The 15749-nt window shown below is 52.3% G+C and overlaps 1 protein-coding gene across 1 annotated transcript; it reads left to right on the top strand.

Annotated features, from left to right (window-relative positions):
* The first annotated feature begins 105 nt into the window (after window positions 1-105).
* On the top strand, window positions 106-1722 carry GADD45G (growth arrest and DNA-damage-inducible, gamma). Its single transcript, XM_010844790.1, has 4 exons — window positions 106-331; window positions 594-695; window positions 809-1022; window positions 1113-1722. The coding sequence occupies exons 1-4, from the start codon at window positions 279-281 to the stop codon at window positions 1221-1223; spliced, it is 480 nt and encodes a 159-aa protein (XP_010843092.1). The 5' UTR covers window positions 106-278; the 3' UTR covers window positions 1224-1722.
* The last annotated feature ends 14027 nt before the right edge of the window (window positions 1723-15749 follow it).

Genomic DNA, 15749 nt, shown 5'->3' with positions numbered 1-15749 from the left:
GGCATTGTCATCCCCCGCACCCCTCCCCACGTGGCCTTCTGGCACGAGCCGCGGGCAGCCGCCTTATTTGCATCAGAAAGCCGGCGCGGGCCAATGGGCTCGCAGGCTCGCGCCAGCTGGCGGCACCACCCGGCTCAGCCTATATAAGGGCGCACCGAGGCGCTGGGGCTCACTCGCAAGCAGTGGGCTCACCGGGCTGGGTGGTAGACTTTCCTTCTTCGCTCGCGTCTGCTCCGCCCTCTGTTCTTGTGGATAACTTGCTGCTCGCAGATCGCAACATGACTCTGGAAGAACTTCGTGGCCAGGACACGGTTCCAGAAAGCACAGCCAGGTAGGTCGGCGCCGAACGCCGGACGTCTCGGGGCGCGCGGGGATCCTTGTCCTGCCCTGGACGCGTTGGTTGGGCGATAGTCTTTGGGGCCCGCCTGGGTGGAAACCGGCTGGGTGGAAGACGGGCGCGAGTGTGTCGGCTGGGCCGAAGGTCCGGCCCTGGGCTGGCGCGCAGGGCTGGGGCGCTGGGGGTGAGTCTCAGGGTCCAGGGATCTCAGCGCACCCTCCGGCCCGTCCGGCTCACCGTGCTGGCTTGTCCGCAGGATGCAGGGCGCCGGGAAAGCGTTGCACGAGCTGCTGTTGTCGGCGCAGCGCCAAGGCTGCCTCACGGCCGGCGTCTACGAGTCAGCCAAAGTCCTGAACGTGTGAGTATCACACGCGGCCCGTGGGAGGAGCGGCAGGGAGACAGGGGAGACGGTGGCTGGGGGCAGCCCTGGCTCCCCGACCTGATCTCACTACCTCTTGCTCTCCCGCGTAGGGACCCCGACAATGTGACCTTCTGCGTGCTAGCCGCTGACGAGGAGGACGAGGGCGATATCGCGCTGCAGATCCACTTCACTTTGATCCAAGCGTTCTGCTGTGAGAACGACATAGACATCGTGCGCGTGGGCGACGTGCAGCGGCTGGCGGCGATCGTGGGTACCGGCGACGAGTCGGGGGCACCTGTAGACCTGCACTGTATCCTCATTTCGGTGAGTGTCGCCTTCGGGCCGATGTGATCCCTGCTCCCCTCTGTTAGCAGCCAGTGCCTAGCCAGGCTGACCTCTGCGTTCTCTCCGCAGAACCCCAATGAGGACGCATGGAAGGACCCCGCCTTGGAGAAGCTTAGCCTGTTCTGCGAGGAGAGCCGCAGCGTCAACGACTGGGTGCCTAATATCACCCTTCCGGAGTGACAGCCCGGTGGGGATCCTTGGTTTGATCGACGTGGTGACGCCCCGGGGCGCCTAGCGCGGGGCTGGCTCTGTGGATGCGCCCTCGGAGGGCGCCGGAGTGCGGCGTGGAGACTGGCAGGCGGGGGCGCGTGGAGAGCGGCGAGGAGGTGCGGTTCCCTCCCGAGGAGGGGCCCGGCGGCGACAAGGGAAGGCTGGCCCCAGCCCAGGACTCTACAAGTGTGGGGAGCGGCTGCTCGCCCAGGAAGGCCGGAGGCGGGACCTTGGCCGCGCGGCCGGGAAGGACAGACTGGCCGGGCAGGCGTGACTCAGCAGCCTGTACTCCCGGCAGAAAGGAGGGGAAAGGCAAGGCCAGGCGGCTTGGACTTGGACGGTTACAGGAGCTTTGACGGACTTGAGCAGTATGCACTGCTGTTTCAAAACGGATACGGGCAATGCTTCATTTTCTAAAGGACTATGCTGCTGCAGCTTTGAGTTTTACAATAAACTTAACTGAAACAAACTTACTCTCTTTTTTGAGGGCAGGGGATCTTTGTCTGTGGGGGAGGTGGTCAGCGGGACTGCTGCTGATTTCTGAAATTTATGGAACTCCATTTCACCTGTTCCATCTTCCTGTTGGCGCTGAATGGCAGGCTCCTGGGTGCTAGAAGTGGGGGAAGGGACGCTGGCTGGGTATAAGGGCAGAACTTGAGCCCTGCTCCTATTTCTCTCCCTTCAGGAAGATTTTTAAACTTGCAAGACAGGAGCATAATTGGGGTAAGACATCAGTGCAGCAGCTGGCCATCCAACCTGATAGCAGAGACCTTTCCCTCCCCTCCCCCTTCTTTCCTCTCCACCCCCTCCCTTCCAACAGCTGCTTATGGGAACAGCTTGCAGGATGCAGGCAGCTCCTTCCTGCACAATGAGCGTTGCCTTCTGCAGGCACTTTGTGGTCCCTGAGGATGGTGGCAGACTGCTGTCAGGAACCTTTTCCCCTTAAAGGAATGGCACTTACGGCAATGTCACCAGGGTATTAATATCGCATATGACATGACTGCATTTAAGTGTGAGTCATCATTTTGTCATGACTGTGATAGATCTTAAAAGATCTGAGCAAAAATGGCAAGGGAGTATCTACACAAATAGGCGTAAGCAATTCTGAGTGGGGCCAGCATCTGCTATCTACTATTTTGAGTGTTCTCTGCCCACATCAGAGTTATGAGGACTGCTACTATTCACAGCAGCATTGAACGACTTACAGAAGAAAAATAATTCAAATCTTTCTGGCAAAGTCTTGTCTTAAGAAGGATGTAGGAGGAAATGTACTGAGTGAATCAAACTTTTTATATTATTAAACTGATATCTTGCTTTCATGCTGCTGCCTGATTGTACAGCTTTTGGCGGGGGAATATACATGGTACTACATTGCGTTAGCAAGCTGCCCAGTGGTCCACCGCGCCTTCTAGGCAAAGGAGGGTTAGTGTGCTGTTTTTCTAAGACGACAATTCGGGTTTCTCAGCAGTCCCAGGCAGCTGATTCGCCTTGTCGTGTGCCACTTTTTAAGTTCACTCCATATCCTGAAAGAATTAAAAGAGCTGTACAAGCCTAATGATTTCTACTACAAGAAAAGCATCTTTGTTTCACATTTATTAGCTCTTAAAAATATTTCTCCCTTGACTAGACAGAAGCTCAGTGAAATAATTCAGCTGTGTTTGTGCCAAAGTTTCATTACTGCTTCACCCACTGCTGCTCAAAGCCTTGAGTTTCCCTAGATGATGTGGAGCCCCGCAGGGTGGGTGTCTACAGCAGTCTGCCTTTCTGGGCTCACAACCATTTGCCACAGCATGCTACAGTAAACACAAACGGAGCACGATTCGTTTAAAATGTACCCTTCAATGAGTAAATCCAGCAGCATATTGCATAGGACAGGCAGCAGATCCTCCTACCGGCCCACTGACCCTTGTAGAACATTCAGTTGGCAGCTCTGTAAGAAACTTGGCTTTTGTGGATTAGAATTTACAGCAAGGGCACCTGTTAGAGCCCTAGGGGCTAAAAAAATTTATAGGGAGGGAAAAAAATGCATGCTTGGACATCGTGCCAGCCCCAAAGCTTGTGCTTAAATTTTTTGGAGTGGTGTGAACAAGCATTTAATGCTATTAAAATGAAACACTCCAGAGGATATGTAATAAAATACAGCGTGCTTATAAACACATTATTGTATCCATACTTCCAACAATTCTAAGTGGTAATGCATAGATAAACTAATTATCACATGCACAATGAGGTGATCCATGCAGACTGATTATCACAATGTCCTGCATCTAGAAAGAGCTGAATGAATGTTGATGACAGTAATACTTAGGATCAAGATGTTTGCTAAAGATCTTAAAAGTCAAATGGGCTGGTGGATTTCGACCTGGCTGTCTGGTTCCAAGGCCTAACACTTTACCTCCTGTGTGGCACATCTGGGAAGGAGGACTACTTTCTTAATTTTATACATTCGTAAAAGTTTACATATTCATTGTAGAAAAATCGGAAAACACACACACACACAAGGCAGGAAAAAAGTAGAAGCGTTGTAATGGGCCGTCTCCAAATTTTGGTGTGTTTCCTCGTTGCTTTTTCTACACTTCTGAGAGGTACATACCGTGCAGTATACAGAACCACGTGCAACAGTTTTTAAGAAACTCATCTTGGGACTTCTCTGGTGGTCCAGCAGCTAAGACTCTGGGCTCTTGGTGCAGGGGGCCCAGGTTCGATCCCTGGTTGGGGAGCTAGAGCCCACCTGCTGCAACTAAGAGTTTGCGTGCAGCAGCTAAAGATCCCTCAATATCTCGATGAAGATCGATCATCCTGTGCAGCAACTAAGACCTGGAGAAGCCTAATAAATAAATAGATAGTAAAGAAAAAGCAGCTCATCTTCATCTGCATTTGATTGTCTCCTGTTTCTTCTCCTTGACATTGTGTTGCATGCCCCCATGTCATTTGGCGAACTTGGAGGCTGGGGTCTTCAGTGCTGCAGGGGGATCCAGCATAGAAGTGACAGAGCACACTGAGGCATATAATCTGGTAAGCAGGTGGTGGGGGGGGAGTCCTTTTAAACAAACAGTCCTCACCAAGCAAGACAGATGTCAGTTATATGCAGGCACCAAGCAAGGCTGTGCCCACCCCGGGGCAATGAGCATCAATCACGTTCATCTTTCAGTTCAAATAAAACTGTTTGCATATGATCATGGCTAGAAAACATTGCTTCCCTGTAGCTCAAATGATAAGGAATCTGCCTGCGATGCAGGAGACCAGGGTTCAGTCCCTTGGTTGGGAAGATTCTCTGGAGAAGGGAATGGCAATCCACTCCAGTATTCTTGCCTGGAGAATTCCATGGATAGAGAAGCCTGGCAGGCTATAGCTTGTGGGGTCACAAAGAGTCGGACATAACCGAGTGACTAACACACACACACACACACACACACACACACACACACAGAAAACATTGCACTGGCAAAGCAGTAGTTGTGAAGACGAAAGGAAAACAGAAATTAAAGAAGGAGCAATGCTGGGGATCAGGCAGCCCTTGTCCACACAAGGAGCTGGGGCCTCCAGTTTTCCCTTTGGTAGGACAAGAGGACAAAATGATCACTTGAGATTTGTTTTATTTTTTAAAGGCTGTAATTCTATGTGTTACACATTTTATGGAAACATTAGCACCTGTGGCACAATGAGCATTGCTCTCCAGGTTCACAAAGAGCCACTTGAGAAACAGCGATAGAGTTTTACAAAAGCAAAGCAAGGATGTTGGCAAACAAAGTGAGACTGGGAGGTAAGTTCAGTGGGCAGATATTCATTTTCCCTTTTTTTTCAGAGTTCTTGAGCTTTCCCATGGGTTTTCAAGCTATCAGACCCTGCACTCCTCAGGACGTGTGAGTCCCCCAGAAATCAAAATGGTGCTGTTCTTCCCCAGCCACTGAGAAGAGGCTTTACTGCCTTAGTAGAGTGGGGAGGTGTGATTCTTTGTGGATTGCAGGACGTCTGGAACCATGTGGAGGCTTTGATTTCTGTCTGTGGGCAAAGTTACATGTGTTTCTTTGGAAACAGACTTGTTTTTTAAGTTTAGCTCAAACTGTATCTTCCAGAAGAGATTTCTCTTTTCTTGTCAAATAAGGTGTGCATGTGAGGAACTCCTGATGTTCTCTTCCAGGCAGCGAGGAGGAGGTGTGGGCAGCAGTCCTCTGTGAGGGGCCAGGGCTGCTGGCCAGAGTCTGGATTCTAGGAAGTGGCTGCTGGAAGCTGCTGGAAACAACCCTCAGGGCTGCGTGATTCCAGCTCAGCAGGGGGCAAAGACCTTTAGAGCCTCTGTGAGCTGGGACTGGAAAGGGGCTGCTGCTTCCCTGCCTCATGGTGAGGAGGTGGGCACTGTCCTTGGCTGCCAGGCTGAGGGATGGGGTTGGGCTGTTCATGCATTCATTCCCTCATTTATTCATTCATTCACTGCTTTCTTCATTCATTCAGCTGGCATTTATTCTCTGGGGCAGTTCTAGGTGTGGACTCCTGGCAGGCTCTTGCTGGCCGGAGTGGCTTGCTGCAGGTGGGTGTTTTGGTTGGGAAAAGGAGGCCTCCAGCTGTGTCCCACACTCATTGGGACCTGTTTTCAAGGCTGGCCAAGGACTGCCTGCTTCCTTGGGGCTGCTTCCAGGGCCGCTGGGGCATCTGAGACCCAGTCAATGTATGGAATGCAGGCAGTTAGCCACAGAGACTAGGCTTCTCCAGAGGGAAGGGTATAGCAGAAGAATGTGATCGGAACGTGGGGTCTACCCATCCGTGACGTTTGGAACCTGGCCTAATTGTCTGATAATGTAATATATTGCTCAAGCCCAAGTTCTCTCTTTTTGTTGCTGTGGCTTCCTGTTAACCCAGAATAGATACCTTTGTCTCCCTCTAGCTTCTAGATGTGGGGACCATAGATCAATGAAATACAGGAAAGCATGTTTCTTGTGGTCTGAAAACCTTGGTGGAGACAGCACAGTCAATTATGGGAACATTGTTAGAAAGACGTAGAAGCTTTCTTTCCCTGCAAAGTGACCTCTGATCCTATAACCCCTGACCATAGCAGTATCTCATACTAATCAATTGATGTGGTTTTACTTTATCGCCTCAAGGGAAGGTAGAATTCATTGCCGGTTTTCATGATTCACTTTTTTTTTAAAATTTCAGTGTTCAGGGTTTGCTCTGGGTTGAAGTTTGCAAGCTCTTCGATTATGCAGCTTGGTGGCTAAAGTGATTCAGGTCTTTTCCTGCTCTCTGTAGTTATCTCCCACCTTTGTGATGATGACCTAGATATTCACTTACATCACTTCTCTGTGTGGGAATAATTCTAGAGGATGATTTCAAGTTTGTCAGATTTTTATTATGGTAAAATACAGGCAAATAAAATTGTAAGTGACAATACCAATACAACAATAAAAAGCAAAATGGGAAGAAAAGAGACGAGAAAGCACCCTCTTTCTTAGCAAGATCAGAGCTCCCTAAAGTGATTCATAGCAGCAAAGTGATTCCTGGAACTCTCCAAATGGAAATAATTCGATTTTGAGATTCCAGGAAGGAGGGTGCTGACGGTGGGTTAGGCACAACTGTCGGGACACCCATTGACAACTATTGTGCATTCATTTTCTGTCCTTGGATTTCTGCAAACCGCTCAAGTTCTGGTTCTGTGGGGCCAAAACAAGGATGAGATAAAGCCCAAGGATGGGGTGGTTGGCTCAGATACTCAGCTTGGCTGGCCGGGGGTGTGGGGTCCCCTGGGGGCAGCCTCAGAGCCCACGTTCCCAGTCCTATGTGGTCAGGGCCAGAGCTACCAGCATCTCTCCCTCCACGTAGCCTCCAAGGACCATGCCCCAGCCTCTCCCACAACACAGAAGACACGGAGGAGAAACTACTGCCCAGCTGGGTGCAGCTGGGGAAGCCGGAGGGAAATGCAAGCAGGGCCACACAGTCTTGGTCATCAGAGACTCCTCTGCCCACGCTACTGTCCCTGTCCCACACCAATCCTAATTGTACTCTAGGACAATAAGCCATCCACTGGTTCCGGCAGTCCATTCCAGGACAAGGGGGCTGTGGCACCACTGAGCCCCCATGACAGCCTGGCAGATGGGCCTAGGCTGTGGCTAGACCCTGCTCCCTCCCTCTATGGTCATCAGCTGCCAGCAGTGCCCTTAGAGTTGGCCCTGCCCTTCCTGCTGCAGAAATGTCTATCTCCCTACCTATCTCTCCCTCCCCATGTGTCTCCTTCCTCCTTACCGGTCCCTCTCCACGCCTGAGCCCTCCTGTCCCCCCTGCCTCTCTCCCCGATAACTTTGGTTCAGGTTCTCCTTTTCTCAGATCTAGGCTCCCCATCCCCTCTGAGCTGGCCTTGAACTGTCACCGTCCCTACCTTCCATACTGTGGCAGTCAGTTACCCTCTAATGACACGGGTGTTGTCATGTTACCCCCTGTCCCTGGAGACTATCGGGGCCAGCTGATCCCTGTTGCTTCCCTGCCCTGCCCTGCTCCAAACATCAGGTGGGTCTCCACCCACTTCCTCACAGGCTTCCTCTTCTCTCCTCTCAAGGCTCCACTTACATATTATGGAGATCTGTCTATAAGCCTGAGCAGTCCTCACAGAGAGAGAGGGTCTCACCTGAATACCTAAAATCCAGCATGGTACCTGGGACAGGCTCACTCTATTGGCTGACTGAGCAGAAGGATGCTGTGCTCTTTGGAGGATGTACACGCGTCATCCTTACATCCTGCCATATAGTCTATAACAGCTGTACTTTGAATGCTTAATAAAAGAGGGAGAAGCAGAACCATTTTAGCAGGAACACTGGTTTGGTGTCTGTAGTAGGAGATGGGGTGGGATTTAACTTTTCATTGTCACCATCACCATCTTGATCACCATGACCACCATCAATACCAAGCACATTCGCTGAGTGCCCATCTGGTAATGGAATATAGATCCTAGACAATGTGAAGACCTTAAACTTTACAAGAAGCAACACCAACTTATTTATTTTTTTAATCAATAGGAAGACAAACAGTGAGAAGCACTTACTTTAAGAGGGATGAAGGAAAGAAGATCAGGGAGCAGGCGGTGAAACTTTGAACACAGACCACACAGTGGAAGGGTCTTGGCTCTTTTCTGCAGGAAGCTGGAAACTGCGGTGCATCCTGCCTGTGTGCTTAGTCGCTCAGTCGTGTCCGACTCTTTGCAACCCCAGGAACTGTAGCCCACCAGGCTCCTCTGTCCTTGGGGATTCTCCAGGCAAGAATACTGGAGTGGGTTGCCATGCCCTCCTCCAGGGGATCTTCCTGACCCAGGGATTGAAGCCACGTCTCCTGTGGCTCCTGCATTGCATGCTGATTCTTTACCCACTGAGCAACCGGGGAAGCCCATGGTGCATCCTACATAGTAGCAGAATGGGGCCTCATGGGGAGGAGAGCAACAGCCAGCCGCAGAGGACTGACGAGAAGGGTCAGTCTGGGTGTGGGGTGTTCTTGGAGGAGCAGGATGGTTTCTGACGGTTCCCATGTATTTGAGCCTCCTAGGGCCTGGGGAGACCTGGCAGCAGGCCTTGGAGTGAAGGTGAGGCAGGGGTCCTGCTGCTTGAGGTCTTGGCTGTTCTCTAAGTTTCCTTGCAGAACAAACCATCCCAAACCTGTCTCTTGGCTGGCTTGGGCTCTGCAGGCCTTCTGCCCCCACCTGGTACTGCTCGAGGCTGCCCAACCTGGTGCCCTGCAGGGTCTGATGGAAGACTGGACTTGGCCAGGGTGTCGGATATCTGAAGGGCTCTTTCTCCCCAGGTGGCTTCCCCCTGAAACATCCTACACAGGCATGGTGCCATCCCCGCTGTGTTCTCTCAGTTCCCAGAGCCACAGGCCTGCATTAAATATGGGAGCATCATTCCTGGAGCAGTGGTCCAGGAGGCAGGGGTGAGTCCTCTTGGAGAGTGGCTTGGACTCCTGTTTCTGAGTCAGGTTTGAGCTAGTGCATTCCTCGGAGGTGTATTTAGGTTACATAACCCACTTTGAGGGAAAGAGAACATCAAAATACAAAATACAATTGTCTGTAAAATTTCAGTTTGTGTGTGCTGCTGTTCTTTGCTGGAAAAAGTCTTCTTTAAAGGATGTTTGTAAACACTAGAGGTAAAGTCCACAGCAGACACATCCCCTCCTCAGCTCAGTGTATGGCTATTCAGCAACTTGGAATGAGGGCGTGTTGTGGTTTGTGTGGACCCTTTACTGGTACCCAGGGGTGCCAGGCTGTGTGCTCTCCCTGCCTCGCAGCTGCAGTCTCCAGCATTGTTGTCCCCCCTACCCCAATGCCTGGCCCTTCCCAGCCAGGCCCTGCCCACCCCCCAAGCAAATCCCCTGGACTTGACTTCTCTGTCCCCCTACCCTGACCCAGCTCCCCTCAGATGTTCCCCCATGGAGCATATGGTTTTGCATTTCTGAAAGACAAATCTTTTATCTGAAACATCTTGGCGGGTCGAGCCTCTTGTTAGTTGATAAGTGAGTTCATTGATGGGGAGGCTGTCAGATTGTGCAGATAGGAACCTCTGGGAGGGTCAAGAGCCCCTCAGGCATCCAGAATCAACCAGGGCGCGGTGGGCCTGGGTACAGTGAGGAAGGGCTTTCGGGATTTCGGTTCTTTATTTTCTTCTGACTGCGCCATGCGCATGCGGAATCTTAATTTCCCGACCCTGACCTGGGATAGAACCCGTGCCCTTGCAGTGGAAACTATTGGACTATTGGACTGCCAGGGAAGTCCTGAGTTTCATTTCTAATCCAGGTCTTCTCTGTTAACTCGCTGTTCTTCCCTTTTTGGTGGGAAAAAAAAAGTAATTTCAAAATATAATGATTTAGGTTTGAGTACTGAAACTATCAACTATCAACAACAACAGTGTGTTTGTGTGTTAGTTACTTAATCGTGTTTAACTCTTTGCGAGCCCATGGACTGTAGCCTGCCAGGCTTCACTGTCCATGCAATTCTCCAGGCAGAATACAGGAGTGGGTTGCCATTTCCTTCTCCAGGGGGTCTTCCCAACCCAGGAATCAAACCTAGGTCTTCTGCATTGCAGGCAGATTCTTTACCTTCTGAGCCACTGGGGAAGCCCAACAACAACAGTACAATAAGTTAAAGTCTGCAATCTAGTCTTGAGTGCGTTGTGCTCGGCACTCTGTGGCATGGGCTCCTGGGGCCCTCTCAGGTCAGTGCCCAGAGGACTGTGCTGAGATTCGGGAGGGCATTGCCCAGGCCCTGCCCCAGGGTTTCTCCATGGACTTGGCCAACTGGAGGGTGGTTTGGGGAGAGGTCAGTGTGTCTTCCCTCTCTCTCCTGCTTTGGGGCCCTGTCCCTGACAGCGCCCTCATCCTTGCTTCACCTCTGTGCTAGGAGCCCCTCCCCACGTGCTCTGGGGTGACCACTTCCTCCCCTGGCTCTTGGCAGACGTGGCTTCAAGCCCAGCGTATCTGACCCTCCTCTCCCCTGTCATTGGCCAAAGCACAGCACATGGCTGTGCCTAAATCAGAGAGCAGTGGGCTGGGCTCGTTCCTGCAATGAGGGGCCTCCCTCAAGGCCCAGCTGTCGGGGGCTCCCACGCAGACCCCTTTACCTGTAGGTGTGCCCACGTCCAGCCACAGGGAACCTCCAGCCAGGGCAGGCTGCCTCTCTGCGTACTCAGCCAAAGACCTCAAAGGGAGGTGCCAAAGGCCACACAGTGCCTCCCGGTGGGACTCACTCTGGGTGCTCAGGGGAGAGGGTGCTCTCAGCAGAGCTTCCCCTACCCCATGCCCTTGCTCTCCTGCCTCCTCTTGACCCCTCTCTCAAAAGCATCCTGTTGGTCACTTAAACTGAGACCCTGTGTGAGCCTCGAGGGTCTGGGGAGGATCCCCATGCTTATTGGCCATGTAACTTGAGTCAGGTTATTCCATCTGAAAGGCAGGGCCCGCCTCATTAGGTGGCGTGAGGATGCAGAGAGACAAGTACATGCAAAGCTCCTGGAAACAAGCCTGCAAGCTGAGGCCAGCAGAGGAGCAGGCCAGAGCCGCCTGAGTTTGCTTGGCACTCCCTTAGTGGCTCAGATGGTGAAGAATCTGTCTGCAATGCTGGAGACCCGGGTTTGATCCCTGGGTTGGGAAGATCCCCCGGAGAAGGGAATGGCAACCCATTTCAGTATTCTTGCCTGGAGAATCCCATGGACAGAGGAGCCTGGTGGGCTACAGTCCATGGGGTTGTAAAGAGTCTGATAGGACTGAGTGACTAACACTTTCACTTTCAGGCTGGGAGTTCCCCTGTTTTTCCAAAGGAACAAGAGACACTGTATAGCCCTCCTATGCACTTCTCCCGGCTGAGTGGAGGAGAGATGGGCACTTTTTGGCTCAGCCCCAGAGCTCTGGCTGCCTGAAGACTTGGCTCCGGGCCCACGTGTCCCCTGTAGCACAGGGGCCTCAACTCAGGTGAGGCAGGGACATACTGTAGCCAGGGAGTCCGAGGGGGCAGAGGAGAAATGTGCCCGAGAAGAAGGCCAGGAACCACAAACTGAGTCCCAGGGACTGCTCTTGCCGACTGCCTCCAGCCTATCTGGCAGGTCTTCTTGGCCCCGGAGAGAGCAGACTGTAAGTGCCTGCCAGTCTCCTGGGGTTTTGTGCAGCTTCTGGGGACCTGGACACTCTTCCTCCCCATCAAGCCAGGGCACAGAGGACCCCACTGCACCCCTCAGTGTGGAGAGGGGAGCTGATTCTAAATTTACCCTGAATACAAGTCTCTACTTTGCTTTAACACACTATGGCCCACAGTGCTCCAGTTCTGGCTGACTCCTGACAGGAGAGGCATCTGTCCACGCCCTGTGGATTGGACCTTATAGAGGTGGCCATGGAGAAAGGGGAAGTGTGTCCACTGTCTGATGAGGCAGGAGCTGGTCCCAGGCCCCTGCCCCTATTTGGCATGAGGCCAGACTCTGGGTTAGGAGCCTGGGGGTGTGGGAATTGCGGTCTACATTAGAAATCCTCACTCTTGACCACTTTCCAATTGTGAGCTCAAGACTCTAGGTACCTCTCTGAGTGTTGATGTACATATTTCAAGAACTCTGAGCTCACACAGTACCTGTGGGCTCAGAGGGCCCACGCTCTCATTGACTCTTGGGGTGAATTGTCGGACATCTCTTCCTCAGTCACTTAGCACCTCTAGGAGCAAGTGAGAGGCCTCTTTTGCTCTTAAACAAAGCATTGAAGCCCATGAACTCTTAGGCTCTCCTAGTTAAAGGGTTGCAATTTTCTATGGTCCCACAATAACCTCTTCTATGAGCAGCTTCCTCCAACTCACATGCACACACACACACACACACACGTTTTCATAATCCTCTATTGTGAAGCCCAATCTTTCAATCTTTCTGGATCTGTAGCTATGAAATGAAGTCAGCAGGGTTTGCTGTACCAACGTCAGACAGCCAAGGATGCATAAATAAAAGGGAAGCCCCCTTTTAGATGTTGATGATGGGTGAAGATGCCCTGGGAGAGACAAGCACCCAAGGCTCCATGGCATGGCCACCTCCTGTGAGAGCCTTTCAAATCTGTTTGGCAGTTTGTGTTTCAAATCATCAGCACTGGAAAAGAACGGACCGTGCTTCTCATTTCACTTTCCCCGGCTACACTCTATCACCCTTTCCCCTCTGTTACCACCGAGCCATGAAGAGCCCAAAATCCCAGGGCTTGCAGCCTGCTTTCCTTGCTTTTGCTCCTGTCCATGGAGGCTGCATCTGTCCCATAAAAACACAGGGAGGCCACCCTATTAACCTAGAGGGGTGGGATGGGGAGGGAGGTGGGAGGGATGTTCAAGTGGGAGGGGACATGGGTAAACCTATGGCTGATTCATGTTGATGTTTGGTAGAAACCAACACAATACTCGGAGAAGGCAATGGCAAGCCACTCCAGTACTCTTGCCTGGAAAATCCCATGGAAGGAGGAGCCTGGTAGGTTGCAGTCCATGGGGTCGCTACGAGTCGGACGCGACTGAGCGACGTCACTTTCACTTTTCACTTTCACACAATGGAGAGGGCAATGGCAACCCACTCCAGTGGTCTTGCCTGGAGAATCCCAGGGATGGCAGAGCCTGGTGGGCTGCCATCTATGGGGCCGCACAGAGTCTGACACGACTGAAGTGACTTAGCAGCAGCAGCAGCAGCAGCAGCACAATACTATAAAGCAATTATCCTTCAGTAAAAAATAAATAAATTAAAAAGAAAAAAAGCTGAAGGGATCCAGAAGGTCTCTGATTTTCCCACAGAGGAACTCTTCATCCTCACTCTTACTTACAAGCATTCTCTGTCCGTAGCACTTGCTTTATTATTGTTTTTCTCAGGGCTGCAAATTACTTCAAGTAAACAAGCCGGTACAGAAAAAGTAATGGCTGGAACGCTTGGTTTCCACCAAATGATTATTCTATGGGAACATTGCGCCTTCTGGAATACCGGGGCAAGGTGATGGATGGATAGCTGGTGCACAGAATGTTCTGTTCTGAGCTGCAAGTTGGTGGCTTCCATTCCCGTGCCCATCCTTGCACAGGTTTGCAGTCCATGAGAAGAACTTGAGCTCTCAGGGTTCTCTGGGAGCCTGTCTTCTTTGCCCTGGGGATAGAATCGGGCACAGAGAGCAGACTCCGGAGCCAGCACTGCCTGTGCTGCCTGTGTGCCTGGCTGACAAACTCACCTCTGCAGGACAGAAGCGCATCTTCAGGGACTTTTGAACCTTTATCAGAGGTTCCCCTGACAAAGCTGGCTGGTGGGCGGGGCAGAAAGAAACCTCTCTGGCTGGGATCTACTCCAGGTGGAACCTACTGGAAAGTAGATCCCCGTCAAACCCACCTGCCCCTGCCCAGGACTGGTCTCCAGTCTCTCCCTGGCTCTTCTTCCGCCCACTGAGCCCACTCAGCCATCTCTCCTGGGGTCACTGCCGAGGCCGCAACTGAGTAAAGAGGTGAAGGGCGCCCAGGGAAATCCCGCCCATAGTGGACACCTAGTAAAGTTTGACTCCCTCTCCCCTACCTAGAATGTGAGTGAAGCTGATTTCCTATGACATGTTGAACTTGAACTCGCAACTTGCAACCCAGAGACTCCCTGCTCCCCACCTGACCACCATGGAGGCAGCCTCACCTTAGTCCACCTTTCCTGTGAGCACATCCTAACTGCCCCAGGGCTCACTTTTCAGGAGATAGGTGGAGGCTCTGGGAATATATTCTTTAGGATTGTCCGTGTCTCATTATGGGCTTTCCTGGTGGCTCCACCTGCCAATGCAGGAGACACAAGTTCGATCCCTTGGTCAGGAGGATCCCCTGGAGAAGGGGAAACCTGTATTTCTAAACACTGCCACGGTGGGAGGTTTCATGGAAGGAGGGTCTGCTGGGGACAACAGCAAATGAAGTCAGGAGGCAGGGAAGCCACAAGGAGAGATGTGTACCCTGGAAGGTGAGGAAGCCGGGTCACCAGCCACCCAGCTAAACACCAAGGGATGAAAGTACTTGCGGCACAGGGTGAGCTGGCGTTTCTGTTTTATTGGAAACAAGAGGAGCGAGGGTTTCCCGGTAGCCAGAGGGTGTCGCACCATCTTTCTGGCAGAGAGTGAAGGCTACCAGATGCGGGGAGGAAATAGCTCTGCACTTCCCAGCGGCCTTGCAGAGCTACTGAGTCATAAGCCGGAGAGCAACTGAAATGACACATACGTCCACATTTGCTGTTGTTGAAAGACTGTCAAGCAAGCTTCCTGGGCACAGCTCTGCGGCCCTTCTCAAGCTGGTCTAGGAATTGTTTACGAGCCCGGGTTTAACACTCTGCCAGGAATCGTGCATTGCAACTGGACTTCTCGGATATCCTCAGGAACCAAGGAGCCGGACGAGAGGGAGGGAGATAATCTGAGCAAGAAGGAGGCGGGAGCAGGAGCCAGTTCCCTCGGTGATTCCGGGTGACCGCCCTCGTCCTCGCACTGCCTGCAGACTTCTGCTGGCGGGACTTCACGTACCGCTGGTATTTTTATCTCCATGTTAAGTGGCACTTTACCTTTATTCTTCTGGTTCCCCATCAGCGTGGTTGCCATCGTCCCTTCCTGCCTTCATTCTTGCCACTGAGGAAACACACCTGCGGCCTTTCCAATCTTATTGGCGGGCTCGGGGCACATGGGGGAGGGCAGGAGGTTGCCAGCAGGACCCCTCTCACACAGTGGGCTGTGCTGAGAAAGGGCAGAAGGGACAGGTAGGCCCTTTAGACTCCCGGCTGCTGTCCGTCTGTGTCCCTCCAGAGTAGCTCGCAGGGCCCCGCCCAGGCAGTGTGCTCAATCCTGGGTCACGTGCCTGTGTTCCATGCACAGACCATCCAGGAGGGGAAAGGACCAGAAACACCCCCACCCGACCCCCACCCTGTGAACCAGGGAAGCTGCTGCCCACGTGAGAGCCCCTTGGCTCCCTCCAGCCAGCTGGTTGGCGGCCAGGAGGCTCTGAGTGTCCTTTGTTTCTTGTAGCAATGACTTCCCTCT

This window comes from Bison bison, unplaced genomic scaffold (assembly GCF_000754665.1).
Source record: "Bison bison bison isolate TAMUID 2011002044 unplaced genomic scaffold, Bison_UMD1.0 scf7180017864209, whole genome shotgun sequence".
Classification (NCBI taxonomy): Eukaryota; Metazoa; Chordata; class Mammalia; order Artiodactyla; family Bovidae; genus Bison; species Bison bison.
This window is presented reverse-complemented; position numbering and strand designations above follow the sequence as displayed.